Source organism: Eschrichtius robustus, chromosome 18 (genome assembly GCF_028021215.1).
Source record: "Eschrichtius robustus isolate mEscRob2 chromosome 18, mEscRob2.pri, whole genome shotgun sequence".
In the NCBI taxonomy this organism is placed as follows: Eukaryota; Metazoa; Chordata; class Mammalia; order Artiodactyla; family Eschrichtiidae; genus Eschrichtius; species Eschrichtius robustus.
The window spans coordinates 19,690,749-19,715,703 of record NC_090841.1 but is presented as its reverse complement, the minus strand read 5'-3'; the positions used below and the strand labels follow the sequence as shown (position 1 = coordinate 19,715,703).

Sequence of the window (24,955 nt, the reverse complement as noted above, 5' to 3'; positions counted from 1 at the left end):
CAGATGATGAGGTGAGATTTGGATATTTTACTTTCAGTATATTCAAACTGTATCCGATCTTTTCGGTAAAATCTTTGTAAACCGAAGTAGACCAGGTACTTTATTCTCTAAATGGTCTTTTTTGTGGGTGACTGTGGACTTTTCCTGTTGATCTCCCCACATCTCTTGCTGCCTTAATACTATTTCTCTCAGAGCCACCAGAGAAATTTTTTCATAAATGCAGAACAAATCTCATTATGCCAATTCCTCAAATAAAAACCTTTTGTAGGGGACCTATGCATCTGGTAATATTAAAGACAGAATCCTGAGGAGCTTCAACATTTAAGGGATAGACAGAAAAGAGAAGCCTGTAAAAGAGATTGAGGAATCTGATATTCCTCCTCAGAGACAGGAGGAGTATCAGAAGTGGTGTCATACTCTCTCTCTCAGAGAGAGGGTACTAAAAGGTCTGAGTGAGTGCTTGCTGTTTCAGATACTGCAGGAGCAGTCAGTAAGAACTGAAGAGTGTTCATTAGTTTCCGCAACAAGGAAGCCACTGGTGAAGGTAGCGAGGACTGTTAACAAGCGGTGGTGGGGGCAGGAGTAGATTGCAGTGGAATTTGGATGAGATGTGAGTGAGAGATAAAGTGGAGACAGTCATTATAGATAGCTTTCATCAGTCTTGTCTGAGAAGGGAAGTAAACGTATAGCTGGAGGTATGTGAGGTGGAGGGAAGATTAGTTTTTAAGATGGGAAAGGAAGGATTAAATGTTGACAGAAAAGAGCCATTACAAAAGTGTTACCTATTGCTGGATGACACATTAGTGGCCTAAAACAATCATTTTATTTTGCTCATGATTCTGTGGGTCAGGGATTTGGGAAGAGCTTGACTGGGCAGTTCATCCCTGACCATGTAGTATCAGCTGGTGTCTGAGGCGGGATCCACTTCCAAGCTGCTTCTTAACTCGCAAGTCTGGAACCTTGCTGCTTCTTGGTATGTGCTCACCTCTCCCTTCCTTTCTTTCTTTTTCCCTCCTCATCTCATCCTTCTGGGCTTCTCATATGAGAAACTATGCATCTTATAGCATTTTGGTTTTAGAGTAGTTGTGCTTCTTACACAGCAGCTCTTTATCACTGGTTTTAGGCAATTTGATTATGGTGTGCCTTGGTTTAGTTTTCTTCATGTTTCTCTTGTTTGGAGTTCTGCTTCGAAAGGTGAGCTTATAGGTTTCATCAAATCTGGACATTTGGGGCCATTATTTTCTTAAAATGTTTTTGTTGACTCCTCCCACCCCTTCCCTCAGGGATTCCAGTCACACATGTATTAGGTCACTTGAAGTTGTCCCACAGCTCACATCATGATGCTCTGTCCTTCTTTTTTTTTTTTTTTTTTTTGGTTCCAGATGTTTTTGTTTCTGTTTCATTTGAAATAGTTTCTATAGCTATGTCTTCAAGTTCATTAATTTTTTCTGCTAAAATGTCTAATTTGCTATTAATTCCATCTACTATATTTTTAATCTTAGGTACTATATTTTTCATCTCTAGAAGTTTGACTTGAATCCTTTTCTAAATCTTCCATATCTCTCTTTAACATGTTTGTGCTTTCCTTTACCTTCTTAAACATATGGAATATAGTTATAATAATTGTTTTAAAGTTCCCGTTTACTAATTCTAACATCTATGTCTTTTTAGGACTGTTTCTGTTAACTGATACTTCTCCTTTTAAGGGTCATGTTTTTCTGTTTTTTTTTTTGTTTGTTTTTTTTTTGCCTGCTTGATGACTTCTTATTGGACGCCAGACATTGTAAATTTTACCTTACTGGGTCCTGGATATTTTTATATTCCTTTCACTATTCTCGAGCTGTGTTTTGGGACTCAGTTTAGTTACTTGGAAACAGTTTGATCCTTTAAAGGCTTTTGTTGTTGTTTATAGACAAAGCCAGGGCAGTCTTTAATCTATGACTGATTTTTCCCCACTGTTGAGGCAGTCCCCTTCTGAGTACTCTACCTGATGTCCCATATATTACAAGGTTTTTCCACCCTGGCTGGTGGCAATCAAAACTCTTCTTGGCCCTATGTCAGCTCCTGGAATGGTTCTTTTTCTGGCTTTGGGTAGTTTTCATGCACTGATCAGTACTAGGGTGAAAACTTGAGAGTAACCCTCTGCAGACTCCTGGAGCTCTTTCTTTGCAGCTCTCTCCTTTCTGTGTAACTCTCTGCTCTGCTATTCTGTCCTGCTAATTTTAGCTGCCTTAGCATTCTTGAATTCTCAACTCTGTTTTCTCCAACCAGGCAGACCACTGGGATCTATTTCAGTTTCTCCTCCCTGTGTTGTAGCCTGGGAACTGTCTCCAGGCAAAGGTGGGGCTTACCATTTGCTTTCTTTCTCTCAGAGATTACTGTCCTATACTGTTTGTTGTTCATTGTCTGAAAACTATTATTTCATTTATGTTGTTCGATTTTGTAGTTGAGACAAATCTGGTCTCTGTTCCTTCATCACAGCTGAAAGAGTTATGTATAGTATTTAGTGATTGATAAAGTATTTTTAAGTATGTATACTTAAAGAATATTTAGGGTATCTTTTCTATTTTCCTGTATTGAATGCATCATATCTTCTGAATAATATTGTTTCGGAGTGGTACTTACTATATGGAAAGCATAGAAATACTAGTAATTAACTGTTGTATTTAATTTTAGTAAGTCACAAGAAAACTGAGCCTCCTTTAAATGTTGTCAAATATAGCTGACTCATTAAATTGGATTTTGTCATACTGTTTTTTTTGTAGTCACTAAACATTAGCAGGTTTCTTCATTCAGTTGCACAAATGTTTGGCCAGAGTACTTTTACCAAAGAAAAGATTAAAACTGTTTCCATTTTATTATTTTTCCAAAATTTAAATGAAGGCCAGTTTTACATGTCAGTACAGTTGTAATGAATAGCTTGTATTTTTAGAGTCCTGATTTGATGACAAACTTGTAAACAAATTTTTAAGCTTCTTTGGTATTCTTTGAAATGTCAGACTTGACAGGAAATGAACACAAAAGGGAGAAAAGCCTGTGGCTCTGAAAAAGCCAGAAAGGATATCTGTTGTATATTTGGATGGTAGATCATTAACCTCTGGTGCACTTTGCACAATGGTTTTAGTATTTACCATTAGACATTATTTTTTTCAAAAGTTATATTTTACTGAGAACTATGTCTCAGGAAGGTGAATGAAATGTAAGACAATGATTAAGCCATATTTAACAGTTTTTAAAAATATGGGTAAGGATGGTGAAGTAATATGATACCATATACTATATTTATATAGCAGCCATGCTACTATAATGAAAAATGTTTTATGTTGGGTTTTTAAAAGCTCCTCATGAGTTTTTTTTTTAAAAAAACCATATATTTATCTCTTTGCCAGCAAGAGAACATTTATTTTGAAAAAGTCTGATTCTTTCTGAAAATATCACTAAGGCTTTAACCTTTCTCACTCTGACCCAACATGTTCCTAATTTCTTGCCCTTAATTCCCATAACTAACTAGTAGCTTCTCAAGTGATTTAGGAGATTTGACTTTACCTTTCAAAACTGAAATTATTTTATTTTGTTCTAAATACAACTTTGCTTCCCAATATCTATATTTTTATATTACTTTTCAAGTCATCCAGGCTTGAATACTGAGCATTTTTTCCTTCTTTTTCTCTATAGTTAGATATAGTCTTGTAATGAAAAAAACAGAAACCAAAACCCAAAAAACTTTACCATGTCTTTTATATTTATTTCATTATTATGTTAAAGATCTATTTTCGTTTACATTTCCCTAGATCAGATCATCACGTTCTTACATTTAACATATTATTATAGACTCCTGCTTGGTCTCCCAGCTTAGGCACTACCCTCTATTTTATACTTTGGTGCTAAGTTAATATTCCTAAATGCTTATTCATGCCATACTCCTGTTCAGGAACCTACAGTAGCTCTGCATTCCCATGTAGAAAAATGTAGCCTCTTTACTCTGGTTGTGATTATCTGGCCCTGCCTTACCTTGCTAGCCTTCCACTATTCCTCAGACACTTACTGTGTGCAGAGAGTTCTTTCATCTCTTGAGCAAACCACATTTATCTAGTGAGAGTGAGTACGGCCTAATGTGAGATGTGGAATCAGAAGACCTGGCATTAGGGCCTAGCTCTTTCATGTACAAGTTAATGTCTTTGTCTTAGTTTCTTGCTGTGTAAATTGAGACAGACCAAAAGATTTGAATATTTCTAGCTCAAATATTTTATAAGTCTACAAAACTGTTTAAGTGTTGAGAATTATTTGCCACTACTGAAGGTGGATCCATATTCTTTTAGATTGCTTCACAATTTATAACATTTTGAAGAAATATTTTTCAAAAAAAGGTAACACAGAGGTCTCATTTCCGTATTCTCCTTTAGCTCAGTTTTTCTCAATTCTCTTTGGGCCATACCTGATATTTGTACATCAGATATTTTAAAGGAATTATACTTTCTCCTGTGAGGTATCTAAGGGCATGGAAAATAGCCCCTATCCTTAAAGAGGCTTGGAACTTAGTAGAAAAGTAACTCACTGTAATATACTGTGAAGTAAGATAAACCATGAGGGTCAAAGGAGGAAGTGATCAATCATATGTGGATGGGAAAAGACTTAACAACAGGTGTGGAAATGTGGACACAAGTAGGAAAGCCTAGCATGAGGTACATTGGGGGAGAATTCTGGCCCAGCATTGGCAATGGTAGATGAGTACTGCTTTAAGACTAGTAATTTAGTCTTAAAAGTTAGAGTTTTTAGCCTTGTGAAAAGTGGAGAGCTAGCTCTCTTGATAAATGAGATATTATACAAAAGTGAATGTACCAGATAATTTTATGTGCTAGTTGAAAGTAAAATGTATGTGTATGTGTGTGTGTGTAGACACACACAACTTTTTTGAGGGAAATAATCTTGAAATAGAATACATGCTTTCGTCTGGAAAAGAGCATATTTAAAGTAATTTTACGTTTTCTTTTTGAGCCAGGGACATCATTATAAACATTAATATATTATTCATGGGCTAGACTCCTCATTTGCCTATGGAAAATACTGTGCTCTTTACCTAGTGTTTTAGTTTTTTCTGCCTTTCCCCTCCCTTTCCTTGTGAATTATTCTGTATTTCTCACTATTTCAAGTTCTACCAGACCATGATGCCTGTTGCCTCTAACTTGCTCTCCTAAGCTAATTAAATCAATATGCACTATTGTCAATGCCCTTTGTCCTTTTGGATTTTTGGCACAATGATATTGATAAAGTCCTTTTCTTACTTCCAGGCTGAGGGTTATTTTCTTAGTAGTAGTTTTCAAACTTTAATATCCATGGAGATCTTACTAAAATATACTTTCTTATCAAGTGGTTCTAGGGCGGGGCTTGCAATTCAGCATTTCTCACAGGCCCCCAGATGGTTCTGACGTTGCTAACCCATGGGCCACTCTTTAGAAGAGCCAGATTCTAGATGACCTTACATTACTGGGCTTTAAAATGAAATACTCTGTTGGTTCTTTACACTAAATCCACAAGGTAGGTGTAGCCATGAATCTAATTTCCCGTATGAGGAAAGAGAAACACAGAATATTTGTGTCCCACCTGGCAGCTAATTAGCAATGGATGGAAGGCAGCTAATACTCCTTGACCGGTTGCAATGTGCTGTGCACCAAAAGTATTTGTCTAATTTAATTCTCATAATAATCTGTGACATCACTAATACTATTTTCATTTTACAAAAGTGGAAACAGGCTCAGGAAGGTTAAGCAATTTGTCTAAGGTCACACACTTGGCATTTGAACGCAGATCGGTTAGATTCCAAATTCCACGTTGGTCTAGTAAAGTACCCCTCTCATTGTACCACATTTTTTCTGTTTATTCATTCACACTGTTTTTATTACCACTATAACATGTAGTCAAGCATATGACACAGTATAAAATTTTATTCTAAGTGAAAATATGTATAATACATTTTTTATCTTGAGTAACAGGGTGAGTGTTTTGCCCTAGAGCTAGTCAGTAATAGGAAGGGGGGAAGGTACTACCCTTTGTTGACCAGCTCCTTTGTGTAGTGCACTCTCACTGTTGATCTACTGGATTCCTCAGGAAGAAAAGATTAGAAGACTTTACAAAAAGAGCAAACTATATTTTAAAAGGAGTTACTGCTGTGTCTATATGTTTCGTTTAGGTAACTCTTAGAATGAGATTTTAATATAATAATATAAGTATTTTTAGAATCCATGATAGTTTAGGGTTGATAAAATTAGATATTTGGATCAACCCTCAAGGAGATTTAAGGGAAGGGTGAGAATGAGGTAAAATGGAAAACCAGGTCTCTTTTCATAGACTGAAATTTTAAAACTGAGTTTTTTCTGAGTTTTTTTTTTTTTTTTAAAAGATTGATTGATTGCTATGTTGGGTCTTCGTTTCTGTGCTAAGGCTTTCTCTAGTTGCGGCAAGCGGGGACCACTCTTCATCGCGGTGCGCGGGCCTCTCACTATCGTGGCCTCTCTTGTTGCGGAGCACAGGCTCCAGACGCGCAGGCTCAGCAGTTGTGGCTCACAGGCCTAGTTGCTCTGCAGCATGTGGGATCTTCCCAGACCAGGGCTCGAACCCGTGTCCCCTGCATTAGCAGGCAGATTCTCAACCACTGCGCCACCAGGGAAGCCCTTTTCTGAGTTTTTAATGAAAGATTCCAGGTATGCCTAAAGTCTTCTATAAGAATGAAAAAATGTAAAGCCCAAGAAGGGAAAATAAAGGAAGACAATATCTTAGAAATAAAATTTTTAATAGTGACCTTGTGTTCTCCAGTGAAGTAGTCTAGAGAGAAATAAAAAAATATAGATACGCAGAAAAAGTACAAAAATAAGGATAGTAATTTACTTAGTTCATATGAATAATTATCCACTAAAATGTGAATAGATGGTTGCTTTATAAAGCTGTAAGACTCTAAGCTCAAGTTAATAAAATAACTCTCTTTCTTCTTCATAATTAAGCCATTGAAGAATCAATGAGGCATTAAATGGTTTTTTATGTTGTTCCTCATATGTTAAAAAACAACAAACAGAAAACCCAAAGAAACTGAGATAGATAACTGTTATAAATTATTGCATGTCTTCTCCTGTATTGAATGTTTATGTGAGCCTGAGTTCTTGATCCGGGTCTGTTTATGGTTTTAAGCATAAAATCGTTTCCATATCTAAACCTTTGCTCAAGTGCCATCTTGTCTTGAACCCTGTGTTTGACCCCTCAGTCTATTCTTTTCTCTATGTACTTGTCTCCTTTTTTCTTTAGAACACTCTGACACACATGAGAAATTGCTAGAGTTCACTGTGGAGGACACAGTGAAGTATTCATGACTTGTCTGTTCATGTCTCCCTTCCCCCTCCCCCGTTGTCCATACTATACATTCTCCTTGTTCATGAATTGGCACAAGGGACTAAAGAAATTCAGGGATATAAAAAAAAATCTCAAATTCAGAAATGTCCCTTAGGTAGCTCATAGAAACTTGCTTTAGAAAGCAGTGCTTGTAAAAAGCTCATCACTAGCTTACATCTTTGGAATCTTTCCTGATCATCATACAGAGCTGCATCAAAATGACCCTCACTTATGCATATTACATTTCAGTGTAGAAGTCATAATAGGTAACATTTTTGCATGTATGCTGATACAGGCACTATTAAAAGTGCTGAAATGTGTTAACTCATTTATTTCGCACAACTCTGTGAAGGAGATCACCACTTCATAGATGAAAAAACTGAGGTACAGAGAAATTGAGACTGTTGCCCTTACCCGCAAAACTAAGTTGATAGCAGAGCTAGAACTTTAACTCAGACTATCTGGTTCCAGAGACTGTGCTCGTAACTCTATGCTGCCTCACGGTGTGTATTAGTTTACTGTTGGGTATATGCACTATCGTGATTAGTTTCTTTATTCATCTGTGTTTGTGTCACTGTGCAGTAGCAGAAGGAGCCTGGGCTTTGGCGTCACCGTATCTCATTTAATCTTCACAGAAGGTAAACATTGCTGTTCCTGTTTTACAGATAGTAAAAGCTGAGGTTCATTCAAAGATGCCAGGTAACTTGCTTTGGTGTGATTCTGAGCAAGTTACACCTCTATATCTCAGATTTTCTCATCTGTAAAATGGGCATGATAATACTCATCAGAGTTGTTGTGAGGAATAAATGGACATTTATGAGAATGGTACATTTTAGAAACATCGCAATTAATTGTTAGTTTCCTTCAGTTCATTGTCTTTACTATACAGTGATTTCCTAAGAACAGAGAACTGAGAACACAGTTAAACAGTATTGGATCTGTTTATCCCGGCTTACTACAAGTATGTAGAACTCTTCTCTTCTCCTGAGGCACCTCCCCCTCCCTCACTGTCTTCTCAAAATGGAATAAGTTCAGGGAGAAAGAGGTGTAACTGAATTCCAGCATTGTTAAATGTGGGCAGTGTTCTCTGTTATACTGCAGTTGGAATTTGTTATGGTGCTTTAGTTATGAATCATGTCAGTAATTACCCTGAGGGCGGTGTTCATTATTCAAGTACAGACAAGAAGGGAGATAGCAGTTGTAGAAGAATAGCTTGGAAATATCCTCTGTACTTAACCTGTGGAAATGGAAGCACTTGTACTCTTGGTCAGAGAGTATCTTCTACAAGGTCATGATGTTAGAAAATTACCTGAATATAGTCTGAGAATTTTCAGTCTCTAAGCTTGTATCATATCATATCCTGACTGTAATAGTGAGGAAGGACTCTGGAATCTAGATGTGCAAGAAACAAAAAGTAGAAGTATCTTATGAGATCTCGATTCTATTTAATGTCTTTTCTGAATTCCTCCAGCCAAATCAGAGGCTGTTATTAATGGTGAGTTTAGTAAAATTTGAGAACCACTGTAGGGCAATTGTTCTTAAACCATCTAAGTTCAGTTACCTTTAATTATAAAATAGATCCAACTTTTTGGCATTTATCTTTTCCAGATATTTAGGTCATGTTTTTAAAACTAAACTGTCACAACCTAGTCTGTTTTAAAATGCATGTGAGTGACCTTTGCATTTGTGGTTTTATTAATTTACATATTGGTTCTTAGTATTTTCTGTTATTGTCAGAAATACCCAAATATCAAAAGTATTTTTGGTGTCTTCCTGTACGTGCTAGATTTAGAACATGATTAAAAAAAACTTAGAATAGGAAACAGCTGTATTTGTGTCTCACTCTTTCAAAAAAACTTTTTATTGTTCTTGCTCAGTTTCATTGTTTCTTGCCTCCATTAAATTATAACAGATAATTTCTCTTAGATTTTGATTATACTCTTTAAGAATTCTCAAAGGCTAACATTTGTCTTTTAGATTTTGATTATACTCTAAGAATTCTCAGAGACTAACGTTAAGTCTATCTTGCTATCTTTTGTTTCATTTCCTTTTTGGAATTTAATATCTGGTCATTTTTATCCTCATTAATAAAGTAATAAAAAGTATTATTTTTATTACTATCTGGTCATTATACTTACCCTTTCCATGTTTTAAGATAATTTAATAGTCTAAAAGTTTTATTTACAGATTAAGTAATGCTAGTTTTTATAACTTAAGTTTTACCATTTTGATTTTTTTCTCTTAAACATTAAAGTGAGAGAGGTAAAGTAAAATGACTTATCTTTTACTAATACATGAGTAATAAACAAATATGAACATAGGATTCCCTAATCCATTACTGAACTCCTGAAAATATAAACTTGTTCTTGAAAATATAAGCTTTTGCATTATCTTTGTAATAGGCATACTGGACACTTTTAATACTGTGTACTTTTAGACCAGAACCTAACTCACGTATTCAAACAGGGTTGTCTGAACATAAACCTTTTCACAGTTCAGTTTCAAATGAAGAATGAATAGCCTGAGTAGATGGAGATGGGTAAAAATTACCATAATAATGCAAAAATGATATCCCTGATCTTTTTAATTATTTCTCTAGGAACAACTCTGTAATCTCTTGTAGACAAACTATTTATACATGGCCTTTTTTATTTTTTAGCACATGTCCATATTTTTTCCTTCTCTTAAGTAGCTAAGATTATATTATGTGTGTTTCAGTCTAAAGAAGTCTCATGAGACCACAACACAAAGTATAACAATTTTTCCACAACAATTTTGAAATCAGTTATTTTGGCCATCAGCAAAAATTACATATGTGACATATAAACCAAAAAGTGTAATTTTTTTTTTTTTATTTATTATTTATTTATTATTTATTTTTGGCTGTGTTGGGTCTTCGTTTCTGTGCTAAGGCTTTCTCTAGTTGCGGCAAGCGGGGACCACTCTTCATCGCGGTGCGCGGGCCTCTCACTATCGTGGCCTCTCTTGTTGCGGAGCACAGGCTCCAGACGCGCAGGCTCAGTAGCTGTGGCTCACGGGCCTAGTTGCTCCGCGGCATGTGGGATCTTCCCAGACCAGGGCTCGAACCCGTGTCGCCTGCATTGGCAGGCAGATTCTCAACCACTGCGCCACCAGGGAAGCCCAAAAGGTGTAATTTTTTTAGTTCTATGTTTTAAGTAATATTCATTTTTATTTAAATAAATGGCTGCTTCTGTTTTCATCAAGTACTATACATAAAATCCTTTTTCCTGAAAAGCCTAAATTTTAGTCCAGTGTAAATATTTTAAACTCATGTAATTAAATACATTTCTTTATTTTAAAATAAAGAATTATAATAAAATGACTCATAGATTTTTATGCCCTATTAAAATATGAGCTAACAATTAGTAATTGATTAAACAGTTGGAAAATTGTCATTTTTTTTAAAGAAAATTAAATTGAAGATTTTATCGTTCATAATACAAGGATTTGTTTTGTTTTGATGAAAAAGCCCTTTGCATGTTATTTATTAGCAACAATGAAAGGGTTTAAGTAGTATAACTTTTTCTTGTGTAACTAAGACTGTGTAATTGCTTTTAAAAACAAGACTATCTCTGGTTTAAGATAGCAAAATGACCACACATTTTTACCTCCTTTCTCCCCCAAAACCCTACAGAAGTGACAGAAAAGGGAAAAAAACCACATGGCAGTGAATTCCAGCAGTACCAAGACTATGAAGTGGGAAGTTTAGGGGTTAATTCAGTTTTGAGGATAAAAAGTAAAAGAGGTGTCTGTTTGATGGATACAACGAAGTAGAGAAAACTACTGAATACAGTAGGCGAAGACTCCCACAGTGGAAGTGGGATTCTTAGCCTGTAAGTTCAAAGTATTGATAGAAGGTACAGAGAGTGTGGCAGTAATCAGCAGAGTTTTTCTAAAGTACTGTCTGCCACTGGCTCTCAAACTTTTTGCATGTATCAAAAGGCTGGAGGGCTTGTTAAAAGACAGATTGCAGGTTCCTGGGCCTAACCTCAAAGGTTCTAGGATAGGGTCCAAGAATTTGTATTTCTAACATGTTTCCAGGTGATGCTAATGCTGGTCTAGCCACCACATTTTGAGAACCACTGGTCCATGAAACATCTGGACCAATCCCCCACCTCAGGCCATGCCGGCTTATAAGAATCAGGAAAATGAACCGCCTCCCTCTGTACTAGTGAATTAGAAAAAGATGCCCCTCTGGACGCAACCACCCCTGGCTTGCTATGCAGAGTTTACAGTGAAGCCCCGTGCTTTCGTGTAGTGCACAAATTATATAGATGCATGCCTGGTCCTATCCCAGCTTCCGTGTACACATACAGGGCTGTGGTCTCCTGCTGGTGCCTGCAAGAGAAGCAGAAGCAGAAATTTTGGTGAATCCAGCCTTCTACAATAGACCTGAAGAAAAAAAAAGAAATAGAAAGGTGATTCTGCCTAAAAGGAAAATACGTAAAACTACCGTGCTGCTAGGGTATAGTCCCCTTATTTTGGTATTTTGGGGTACCTCAGTTCAGTATCTATCTATTCATCTCTAAAAGAAAGACCAGAGAAAATGGAGGACACAAAATAATAATTTTTAAAAAATTAACGGAAGAAGGACTTCCCTGGTGGCGCAGTGGTTAAGAACCTGCCTGCCAGTGCAGGGGACACGGGTTCGAGCCCCGGACCGGGAAGATCCCACATGCCACGGAGCAACTAAGCCCGTGCACCACAACTGAGCCTGTGCTCTAGAGACCGTGAGCCACAACTACCGAGCCCGCATGCTGCAACTACTGAAGCCCGCCTGCCTAGAGCCCGTGCTCCACAGCGAAAGAAGCCACTGCAGTGAGAAGCCCGCGCACCGCAACAAAGAGTGGCCCCCGCTCACCTGAACTAGTGAAAACCTGCGTGCAGCAACGAAGACCCAATGCAGCCAAAAAAAAAAAAAAAAAAATTAATGGAAAAAAAGTTTCTAAGCCAGTCAGAGATGGGAGGCATCAGATGGAAAGGGCTCATAGTACCAAGCAGGATGAATAAATATGGATACATCTTGGTGAAAATTCAGAATTCCATAGGCAATGAGAAAATTATAAAAAGCTTCTAGAGAGAAGAAGTAAATTATTTACAGTAGAATAAGATCCAGATCAGCATTGCAGTTCTTATCGGGAATACTGGATGCTTGATAACCTAGAATTCTGTAGCTGACCTACATGTCAAATGTGAGGGTAAAGTGAAACAGTTTTCAGACATGCAAGGACTTAGAAAGTTCATCTGTTAACCATCCATTTTAAAATAAAATTACTAGAGAATATGCTTGAGCAAATTAAAAAAAAAAAAAAAAAAAAGAAATCCTAGAAGGGAGAAATCGTGAGACCTAAGAAAGAGTGAATCTGTCACAAGAGTGCAGAGAGGAAAAAACTGGAAAAATCCTAGGATGCAGCAGGCCTACAAAATAGTGATTCCAAAAGAGAAGTCAGATAATTCCATGAAAAATGTCTTCAAGACATAGTTTCTTTTTTTTTTTTTGGTTTTTGTTTTAAAATTTTTTATTTATTATTTATTTATTATTTTTATTTTTGGCTGTGTTGGGTCTTCGTTTCTGTGTGAGGGCTTTCTCCAGTTGCGGCGAGTGGGGGCCACTCTTCATCACGGTGCGTGGGCCTCTCACTATCGCGGCCTCTCTTGTTGCGGAGCACAGGCTCCAGACGCGCAGGCTCAGTAGTTGTGGCTCACGGGCCCAGCCGCTCCACGGCATGTGGGATCTTCCCAGACCAGGGCTCGAACTCGCGTCCCCTGCATTGGCAGGCAGATTCCCAACCACTGCGCCACCAGGGAAGCCCGACATAGTTTCTTTTAACAACTGTATAACCTCATTTAAATGGTGGGGATTCAACAGATACAGTTTAAGATTCATAAATCGAGTGATAAGAGTTATGGTGATAACTGCAGGAGTTGAATTCTTGTATCAGAGTACTATTGACAAAGGAAAATTTGCCTTTTTTTTTTGGGGTTTTTGAAGAATTGAATGAACTATAGGTTTGGTGGAATAAAAGTTTCTTTGCATTTTTGTGTGTGGGTACGTATGCGACATTTATTAGAACGACATTGATAAATACAGAGTAGGTACTGTGTAGGTAAATATTGGTTATTAAAAATGAATCTTCAGTCTGGCAGGCAAGTAACATCTAATTTGTTCTTAACTCTAAGCCCCTTCCTTTCAATCTCTGATCCCTCTATTTTAATCTTATGTTATGTGCTATGGAAAATACAAAGTACAAAACATAATCCCTTTCCTCAAGGAGCTTGAGGTGTCTAGTTAGGAAAATAAGACATAGCCCATGTAAAAAGATAGCTAACAAAGGCAGTAAGAAAAAAAGATACCAAATAACTGATAAAGACAATAAAAAACCTTCATTATCAAAGGTTTTCTTTAGGAGTTGAACTGGGCCTTGTAGGATGGAAAGGGTTTCATCAGAGAAGGGGGCAGACTGGGGTGGGGGAGGAACGAGTACTGTGTCATGTGTCTAAATATCTAGAGTCAAGAAAGTGAGAGTTATAAATACAGGACAAGTAGGGGACCAACCTGCAGTGGAAGAATCATGTTTGGAAGACAGAAACCAGAAAATTGAGTAGGTCAGGGCCATATTTTGGACAATCTTGTACTTTAAAGCTGAATTTTTCCTCTCAGTCAATGGAGAATCTGACACCTTTTAAAATTGGACAGTAAGTGAACAGCATAAAGTGGTGATTTAATAGGTGAATCTGGTTGATCTGTCCTGGATGGGTTGAGGGAAGAAACTAGAAAGCAGGCTGAGTGAGGGAGTAACCACAGTAGTCCCAGTGTTACATGGGAACAGTGGTGATAGTGGTTATTAAAAGGAAGGAATGGATGGACGTCTTAACTGACTAGAATGAGAAACAGTATGTGAGGCATGGCATGGACCTTACATGTTATCTAGTCCAAACCTCTTAGATGAGATGAAGGGGTCAACATAGTTATACTAGTTTGTAGCAAAGCCCTGACTAGAACTCCGGTCCATCTTTTAATAGAACTTTAAGGTTTATTCATTCAGCAGTGAATTGCAGAGACCTGTTATGTGCCCGGCACTAATAGAGAAGGAGTTCTAGGTATTTTCTCTTTCTCTCCCATCTGTGTTATCTTTAGTTTTCTGACTGTAGCACAGGAGGTGGCACACACAGCCCACAGGCCAGCCACTCGACTTTGCACGTACAGTCTTATTGGAGCGCAGCCATGCTCGCTCATTTCTGTTGTCTGTGGCTGCTCTTGCACTGTGATGCAGAGACGAGAAGTTGCAGCAGGATTGTGTAGCCTGCAGGCCTAAAATATTTACGTGTAACCCTTGAAGAAAAGGTTTTCTGATTCCTGATGTACAATATTAACGTACTTCCCCAAATCTTACACATAGATAAGTGTCATAACCTTCCATATCTCTTCTACACTGTTTCCCATCCCGTTCCTTTTTTTTTTTTTTTTTTTTTGGTTTCTTGTGTTTCTTTTTGTAAAACAAGCAGATATATGTATGCTTTCTTATTCTGCCTTTTTCTTACAAAAAAGGTAGCATACTATATGTACTCTTTTACACTTTACTTTTTTCATTTAACAACACTTTCTGGAAATTACTCCTCCATATCAGTTCATAGAGCTCTTTTTAATTCCTTATTAAAGCTGCATAGTACTACATTGTGTACATGTGCAGTAATTTATTCAACCAATTTTCTATGCTTGGACATCTAGGGAGTTTCCAGTGTTTTGCAGTTTCAAATAGTGCTGCACCTTGTACATGTGTATTTTTATATTATTGAAAGTGTGTCTTCAGGGTAAATACCTAGAAGTGGAAATGCTGGGTCAAAGGATAAGTGTGTGTGTGTGCGTGTGTGTGTTAGGTATTGCCAGATTCCCATCCATTAGAGTTGTACCATTTTGTTTCCCACCAGCAGTGTATGAATGTATCAGTTTCTCCACAGGGCTGCTCACTTAATTTTGCCAAGTAACAACATTAAAATATTCTTCCCATCCGTCATCTCCATCGTTTCAAAAAGAAAGTCCATTTTAATAAGGGGGAAAGGATATAATCAAAATAAAGGATAAGAGGATCTCTTTAAATTTCAATTGAATAAATATAGCTCTTATTGTGATTGTTCTTCTCTTTTTGCTGAAGACAAATGCATCTCTACCTTATAATCAGAGGGATGGGATTTTTTGAAATGCAAATGTAATCATGTCTCTCCTTCTACTTGAAATCCTTCAGGGCTTCCCACATCTCCTCAGATCTTAACATGGCTATATCATGGCCTATGTAAGATCTCAGCCCTAGATCTTCAGTCACTTTGGATTTGGTTTAATCCTTTCAATATACCACGTTCTCTCCAGCAGGGCCTTTGCATGTGCTACTCCCCTTACCACCATTAAAGGAATAGACAAGTCAGAAAAACCAGATTCTTACCTGGCTCTACCTTAACTTGTATGTGACCTTATGAAGTTACTTAGCCTTTTAGTTCTTCAGTTTCTTCTACCTGAGGTGAAGTAGTTGTATCAGATGACCTCCAGACTCTTTCAGTTTTAAATTATGAATTTACCAGAATTCATTTTGATAGGAAGATAATGGAACTCAGCACATTCACCCTATGGCTAATAACTATAACTTTGCTGTAAAAACACATATTTGTTTCTCATTCTTTTTTTTTTTTGGTAGGTATTCCTATTTTTATTTAGGTAAAATTGGTATATAATATTATATAAATTTCACATGTACAGCATTGTAATTTGACAGCTGGATACACTACAAAAAGATCATCACCAAAAATCTAGTGACCATTGATCACCATACAGTAAATCCCCTTCACCCAATTCACCCACCCCTTAGCCCTTTCTCTCTAGTAATCACCAATCTGTTCTCTGTATCTATAAGTCTGTTTTTGTTTTGTTTGTTCATTTGTTTTGTTTTCTTAGATTCCACATGAGTAAAATCATTTGGTATTTATCTTTCTCCATCTGACTTATTTCACTTAGCATAATATCTCCTAGATCCATCCATGTTGTCGCAAATGGCAAGACTTTTTTTTTTATGGCTGAGTACCATTTATTCAAACAAATATATAACAAATTCTTTATCCATTAATCCACTGATGGGCTTTTAGGTGGTTTCCATATCTTGGCTATTGTAAATAATGGTACAGTGACCATAGGGGTGTATGTATCTTTTCAAACGAGTGTTTTTGTATTCTTCAGATAAATACTCACAAGGGGAACAGCTAGATCATATAGTAGTTCTATTCTTAATTTTTTGAGGAATCTCTGTACTGTTTTCCATAGTTGCTACACCAATTTACATTTCCACCAGCACTGTAGGAGGGTTCCCTTTTCTTCACATCCTCGTTAGCACAGTTTGAGAATAGTCATTCTGACAGGTGTGAAGTGATATTGTGGTTTTGATTTGCATTTCCCTAATAATTAATGATGTTGAACATCTTTTCATGTTCCTGTTGGCCATAAATATTTATTTAACTTTAGTTATTTTCAAAAGGTATCTGATTGGTTGAATCTATATGAGTAAAGCAAGTTTTGAGTTTGAAAACTGATTATTAAATTCATGAATTATCTCTACTTCTGCGGTCCTGTATCTTGAATTCTGTTTTAGCCACTGCTTCTAGCACTGGTAATATTGTACCCTTTCAAGGAGTTACTGGAATAAATCTTTTTTTTTTTTTAAATAAATTTGTTTATTTATTTATTTATTTTTGTCTGTCTTGGGTCTTTGTCGCTGCCCGCAGGCTTTCTCTAGTTGTGGTGAGTAGGGGCTACTCTTCGTTGCGGTGCGTGGGCTTCTCATTGCAGTGGCTTCTCGTTGCAGAGCACGGACTCTAGGCGCATGGGCTTCAGTAGTTGTGGCTCATGGTCTCAGTAGTTGTTTCTCGCGGGCTCTAGAGCGCAGGCTCAGTAGTTGTGGTGCACGGGCTTAGTTGCTCCGCAGCATGTGGGATCTTCCTGGGTCAGGGCTCGAACCCGTGTCCCCTGCATTGGCAGATGGATTCTTAACCACTGCGCCACCAGGGAAATCCCTGGAATAAATCTCTTTGAGAGATGGAGGAAGGGGAAAGACTTGCTAAAAAAGTTTGCCTGGAGTTAATTTCATACTCTTTAATTATCCCTGTCTGTTGCCCTGTTTAATTGGTATTCTTTGTACTTTTATAAAATTGACTGTCAAAAAATGGGTAGCAGACATCAAGAAAAAAAGATGAAGAAAGAGATAAAATAGAAATTTGAGAATTAGTGATTTTTAGGACAGTGTATATGTTGATCTCTGGAAAATGCTGCTGTTTAAGAAATATTGTTGATCATTAAATAATCTGGTTGATTTAAATATATTCTGTGTCCTTAAATTTGTCCATTTGTTCTTTTTAATTTGGAATTTATTTCTTAGAAGTCATGTTATAAATGGATGATTTGGTTTTCAGGATAGCTCAAAAGAGCTTTTTAAAAACAATTTCCCTTAGGATTACCTTAAGATTCATCCACTAGGAAGCACTATTTATAAAATCTTATATATAAAAGTTCATTCACAACTAAGAGCACCCAGGTCACATCTTCCCTCATTTGTGACATCTGCGGTTGGATTTGGCATGCAGGCATTAAAAAGTTTGGGTGTTGGGAGATAGTTAAGATTCTGCAAGGCGATAGTAACTTAATACATTGACAAAAGACCAGGTACCTCATTCATCAGAGGTCCAAAATTGCAGTTGCTTCAGATTCTTGCTAGCTGCATACCAGTCATAAATTAAATGTTTCTCAGTTGGGTATATGAAATTTGCTGATGTTCAATTTTCTATTTTATGTTCCTCAAATGAGGGACTGATTCTTTAAATACCAATTCTATAATTAAGATTTATACCTCAAATTTACTTTCGGTATTTCAAATGTAGAATATGAAGACAAAACTCCTTGATAAAGTAGAGTCTTAAGTTCCTTTTAATGTATGGATAGAATACATATATTTTCATACATTGTTTTGGTAAACTAGCTACTTGGTTGATATTTTCTTAGAAAAGATCATTTCTAAGTTCAGAACCAATCATTAGGATGCTGGAAAGCTGTTTTCCACACCTCGAAACTTTTTCCGTCTTACTTCTTTTCCTTTGAGGGAAGTTAATATGGAAAGGAAGATTAGATAAATCATCTACTCTTTTATAAAGATGTTAAAAACAGTGGGCACAGTGTCTGCAGGGGGGAGGGGGGTTGTATTGTCACTCTAAGGAAAGAAAAAGTGAATTCTCAGAGTTCCATAAATACAGGCTTTCTGGGTAAAGGGGAAAGAGAAAACCTTCTAAATGTATAATTTATTTTAAAGTGCAGTGCTAACAGAGGAAAATAACGTTAGTACCCTTTCTGTCCCTGTAGTTAAGATTTACCCAGGATTTAAAGTTCTGGATGAGAAAACTAATATTTATCTGTTATGTATTACTTTGTGAAGAATCTTATAAAACTTTTGACTCATCTTCCTGTTGACAAGTGGGCAACAAAAATTTCTCCAGTGAGCACAGTAATAACAACTATCTGATGACTATTTTGCTTGTATTTTAAAAATAGCATCCATGCTTTGAGATCTTGCTTACAGATATTTAAGCCGAGGAAAGTTCTGAGAAATCTGTTACAAACTCACTGCCCCTTTCTTCCATATCGTTAAGTTGTTAGTTGCTTTCCAACTCAAAAATATATGTTTAGAGTGCTTAATGTATTTGTTTTTTCTGAAGAATATCAAATAAAGGCACTTCAGCATCAATTGAAGAAAACATGTTTACAACATATATACTTCTCTTGGGATATAAAGAACTATGCTTAATTTCTTCACTAGTTTTTTTTTTTTTTTAAGGATTTATTTTGCTTTAGGTTTATCTAAAGGAAGTTATAGCTCTCTAAAGAAAATTCCCCACTGTTATTTTTTTGAAAACAGGTTTGCTTATTTAGCTTACTTACTTACTATAATTTATTTGAAGTCATTGCAGCTCAAATCCAGAGAACAGCAAAAATCAAATTTAAATCTTTAAAACAAAGAGTGTTTGTCCAAAGTTGTATTCAGGACTTGAAAGATTGAAAATGTAAAAATCAGATATGTTGAATGCTAAATTTAATTATGTCTTTCTTCTCAAGTAAAAAGAATATTTTTTTAGCTAACTTTGGAAAACTGCTTGAATTTGGAAAAAATGTGTTGGAAAATGAAAAAGTTTCAGTGTAATTGGCGCTTTATATCTAAATTATAGCTCAAAGCAATACCTTTTTTATGTTTAGTGAAGTGAAAATGTAATTGTACTTAGTTATTTGGCCCTGCAGTTTTGCTTCTTTTTATGGAAGGAACTATGTCCTTACTTCATAGATTATTTTGACATACAGTAACATTTTGCCTACTTGAAATAATATATTCAGCTATTCAGTGGCTTCAGTGGTCAAAAGATATATATTGATCACTTTCTAAGTGCCAGGTATTATAGCTCACTATCTAGGTTGCTTCTCTGATCTAAAATACTTAAAATACAAGTTATTTATTGTGACATAAATATACCTTTAAAGTGTACCTGTAATAGTTTTTTTTTTTTAATTTACTTAGCAAAATAACATTTTGTTAGTTTCCTCCTTCTCAGTTTTTGTGGCATATATCATTTTTAAATTGGCTGCTGTTAAATGCAGAAAATGGATCAAAAGAGTAATTTTAAAACATACTATACTGTGTGGATAGCATCTGCTTTTTACGAATTGCATACATACAAAGACAAAATCCTAAATATTATCTCTAAGTGTGACTGCTTGAGAGCCTCAAATAGTGTCAGTATGTCATTCTACAGGACACTACATTCTTTACTGTTTTTTGAAAAATACTGTAAAAACGCTTATTGAATATTTCAAATTACTCTTTCTCATTTATGTTGTTATAGTTTAAGAAACATGATTAGTAGATTCAATTCAGATTGAAATCAAAATTAGATATATACTGAATAAAAGTATTAAACACTTAAATGAAACTTTTAATATTTGTTAATTATCCAGTATAAAATTACTAAGACATTCAAAGACCATACAGATGGTCACCACATGACTTACATCATAGTTACTTTTAGAGTTTGAACAACTTTAGGGATTTTTTTTTTTTTTTTAATGAAGAGGAAGGTATAAGTCAAAATGGCTCAGAAACATAAAATGGAGTATATACAAGAGTAGAATACATTTTAATGCTTAACACATCGAATACATTTTTTTAAAACTAAAAACTTTAAAATGTCCACATGTTTATTTTCTTTCAGAGGTGGAGAAATAGTTGTCCAAGAAAACACTTTTCACAGTTGAAGGAACTTGGAGGTTCTGTCCCAGTGAAGTCCCGGTGGTTTTATTGAAGGCAGCTTATATTGTAGATTCGTTGTCAAATATCTTATTTTTTAAGGTCTGTAGGTTATGTTGAATAAAGTTCTCTGTGCCTTGAACTTCAGAGAATCTGGAGTCGCTTCTCCTGGTAGACCAGTTTTTCATTTTTATTGAATTCTGAATCGTGTCTGACGTGAAGTAGTAAACTATAGGGTCAAAGCAACAGTTTAAAACAGCAATGCAGAGAGTGATTGGGTACATGGTCCTTACCGCTGTTGCTGCTGAGCAATTAACAAACGTCTGTGTTCTCATAAGAGAATATAAAATAAGGTTGATGTTGTAAGGCACGAAACAGAAACAGAATATGACCAAATGTACAAAAATCATTCTTAAAACCTTAGTTTTGTTTATTTTGCTTCTACTTAATGTAAGAGGTTTATTTAAAGTTCTTAGCACCATACTAGAACAAGTTACGTTTAAAATTAGAGGAATAAAAAATCCCACTATTTCGATGAAAATTACAATCCTTGAGAGATATGTTTTCCATGTGGCTTCTGGGAAATTTTCAAAGCAGGCTTCTGAGGTATTGTTACCCTGAGAGTGGGTAGACTGAAAAAAAACTGCTGGTGCACTTCCTCCCATCACAGTTAACCATACAGCAATGCAAACGATTTTTGCATTTCGTTTGGTTCTTAGAGTCTTTGACTTAAACGGGTAGACGATTGCCAGAAATCGGTCGGCACTAATACAGGTTAAGAACAGAATGCTTCCGTACATGTTGGTATAAAACAGCATCACTGAAATTTTACAAAGTAAATCTCCAAATGGCCAATTCCGTGTTGCAAAGTAAAATATCCTGAAGGGTAAAGTAAAAACGAAAAGCAAGTCTGACATTGCCAAGTTAATCATATATGTTGTTGTTTCATTTCGCACTTTGAGAGTGCAGATGAAAATGTATATGGCAACACAGTTGGATATTAACCCAAGCACAAACACCATACTAAACATGCACCCGTACAAAGTGTACTTAAAGGAGTCATCATAGACGCAGTGGGAGCTGTTATTGCTTACCATTATAAAGGCACGTCCAGTTTACAGTGTTGAAGTCCTTTGGTCAGCTGCAGTCTCCTTTGGTATTCAGATTGTGACCCCTTTATAACCTCCAATGTATTTGCAAATCCTTTGGATCTTTGCGTGATTTTATAGATATTTCTTTTTCCTCCAAAAGAGACATGAAAGTTGTTGCTGTAAAGTTTCCACTTGGTTCTTCAATAAGAAAATATTTTCATTTTCAAATCTCCAGAAAATCCGTGATTCCAGGGCTACGTTTAAAAAACGCAGTCAGTGAAGCCAACCCATTGGATTATAAATTTTAAATAAAAGCTGTGTTCTGAGATGGAAGAAAACTACTCGTCTGGTAAACTTCTGTTTCAGTTGTTAAGATGAATATTCCAAAATGAAAGTTTCTTTATGCTCCAGAATGTTTAAGCTAAAGTGAGCAATCTTATTTTGCTTTTCAACGCAAAGTTTCAGAGACTTAAACATTCCCAGTTCGGTCTCGTTTACTTCTTGCTCCTTCGAAATGAAGTTTTCCTCTTCCGTATTCCTGCAGTGGATCCCAGATGGTGGTAAGCAGAGGAGTCTTTCAGAGGTTCCGAAATAAATTCCTAAGCGTGTTAGCTCTTGCCGAATCGAGGCCTTTTCCTCGGTTACCAGCTGTATTGTGAGATGGGCTTTCTCTGAAGAGAAAAAGAAAGCCGTGCTAGATTTGTAATATGACATCACAGGAAGAAGAGGCTGGACTTGGACAAAGAAAGGTTTCAGCCCAGTTTGTTTGCAGTTCCTTTAATCTGATAACGTGTCTGCTGGGAATACACCTAGGAGGCTTGCAAAGGGCCACTGACTGTTTAGCTGAGCAGTCTGCCCATTACCTCTTTTTATGCAGAAATGCCTCTGGAATGTTGGCCACCTCTCAGGGAGTTTTCTTTCTTTTCTTTTTTTTTTTTTTCTTTTTATTCTTTCTTTCTTTTTGGTAGTAGTAATTGAGGGAGGACAAAAATCAGTATGTGATTGCTTTTGTGTTTGGGATATGACTTTTTTTTGGAACTAAAATGTGTATGTGTATTTATAAACTGAAATTGTTAGTGATATCTTAATATGACATTTAAAAAATCTGTTTACTGACTGTAAAAGAGAGAAATTGAATCTTTAGTTATAAAAAGGATTTCAGTTGAGAGACCAAGTTTTGCCACTCTTGGCTTCTGTTTTCCATAATTGCTCCTCAAGATTTAATTTAATTCCCATCATTGTGAGTGGCTCCAATCCTGGACCTCTTTACTTTTTGATAAACAATTTTCTCACATTCTTACCTCTTTCCTATAAAATTAAATTAATATTTTATAGCACTTCCAATTTTTTAAATCACTCCCACCAAAGAATAAATTTTATTTTATTTTTTTATAAATTTATTTATTTATTTATTTTTGGCTGCGTTGGGTCTTCATTGCTGTGCGCAGGCTTTCTCTAGTTGCGGCGAGTTGGGGGCTACTCTTCATCATGGTGCGCGTGCTTCTCATTGCGGTGGCTTCTCTTGTTGCGGAGCACGGGCTCTAGGCGTGCGGGCTTCAGTAGTTGTGGCGCATGCGCTCAGTAGTTGTGGCTCGCGGGCTCTAGAGCACAGACTCAGTGGTTGTGGCGCATGGGCTTAGTTGCTCCGCGGCATGTGGGATCTTCCCGGGCCAGGGCTTGAACCCATGTCTCCTGCATTGGCAGGCGGATCAAAGAATAAATTTTAAAATGTTTGTGTTTGGTGTGGTATTAATCTTACAGAACAAAATTGTGTCTTTTTAAACAAAAAATTTTTTTCCCTAAATTCATTGAAATAAATTTTGGAAAATAAAAGTTATACTACTTGGCTAAGTTTTAGGTTTGGAATTTTAATTCCCTCCAGCCCTCCCTTTACCCCTCTTAATATGACATTAACTATGTATTGGAATATGGGTCAGATTTTGTTTTCATTTAAAAGCTCCTGTGAGTGGTTTCTTTCTATATATTTAAAGTATACTCATTTTTTAAAGCCCAAAGAAATCAGAAGAAAGTATGTGTGGGAAAGGGGTAGTTGAATGTAGATGTTATTTCCTCAGGAATTGAGGATGTCACAACCTGTGGACACATACATGTTTCTTTTGTTTTAAATTACCATTTTTCAGAAAAGGCTATATCCAGTTGTGGTTTACTGTTATTATTTTCTAGTTTGGTTTCATTTGGGCTGAAGCCCTTACTTTCGGATATCAATTAAGGAAATTTGAGAATTTAAGAGCAATTTATTTTTCTTTCATAAATTACTTAGCTAATTTAAAACTAATATTTTTCAGTAAAGTGTTTTGTGCTGATTTTGTACCTTTTTAATTTGGGCTTCACTCTCATGCTTAGCAACTTTTGTTGTTTGTTGATGAATCCCCCCTGAATTATAATCTATTTCTGTTGTTTTGACTAGGAAATTTACCTATAATCAAGTGACACAAAAAAATATGAGTGTTACTTACAACCAATAAACTTAAAACCTTAAAGGGCTGAATTTCTTTGTATCACGTTGGTATGGAAAAGAGGTAGTGTGTGTTGATATAAGAAGACAGGTGGAAACCTAGTGTGAACAGTAATGATGAGAGTGGTTAATGAGCTTGTGTTCTCACGGAGAAAAATTTCTGTTATAGTTTCTCAGTAATCGACTTTCAGATTGATAATCTCTTCTCTAGTCATCATTAAATACTGAAATTTAAGCAGTTATATGCCCTGACTTTGTTTACTTTTACCTTCATTTTGAATATGGCATTGTCCCATAAAACGTACTAATTCTACATTGGAATATTCTTCCACATATTGATGATGTCATTCACTTGACTTAATACTCACTTAACTGTTCATTTGTAGTTTTTTCATGTTTGAGTTACTGGTGCTTAAAAATAGATAGATCACTGTTCATTGAATTAAACTTTTTGTTATTATCAGTATATTAGTATATGTTTGTATTTCCAGTTTTACACAATGCTTGACCCTTAGTGGATACTCACATGTTTGCTGAGGCATGAATTATACTGATAAACTGGAATTTTATTGAGAGTTGTTTCTACTGAGGAAGAGCAATAGCAGAAGGGCTATCTGTTTTAACGGAAGAAGATCATTGAATGCTAGATTTGATTGATTGATTGATTGATT

The 24,955-nt window shown here is 36.1% G+C and overlaps 2 protein-coding genes across 5 annotated transcripts in view; one reads left to right on the top strand and one right to left on the bottom strand.

Annotated features, from left to right (window-relative positions):
• RB1 (RB transcriptional corepressor 1) overlaps nt 1-24,955 on the top strand; it is a 131,313-nt gene that overhangs the window by 64,546 nt on the left and 41,812 nt on the right. The window lies entirely within an intron of this gene.
• Nucleotides 20,589-22,500, bottom strand: LPAR6 (lysophosphatidic acid receptor 6). Its single transcript, XM_068526556.1, has one exon. It carries the CDS (start codon nt 21,812-21,814, stop codon nt 20,780-20,782), a length of 1,035 nt encoding a protein of 344 aa, XP_068382657.1. The 5' UTR covers nt 21,815-22,500; the 3' UTR covers nt 20,589-20,779.

What these genes read in the sequence shown, in the direction of transcription:
- LPAR6 (XM_068526556.1), bottom strand. Translation starts at nt 21,814, where the DNA reads ATGGTAAGCAATAACAGCTCCCACTGCGTCTATGATGACTCCTTTAAG.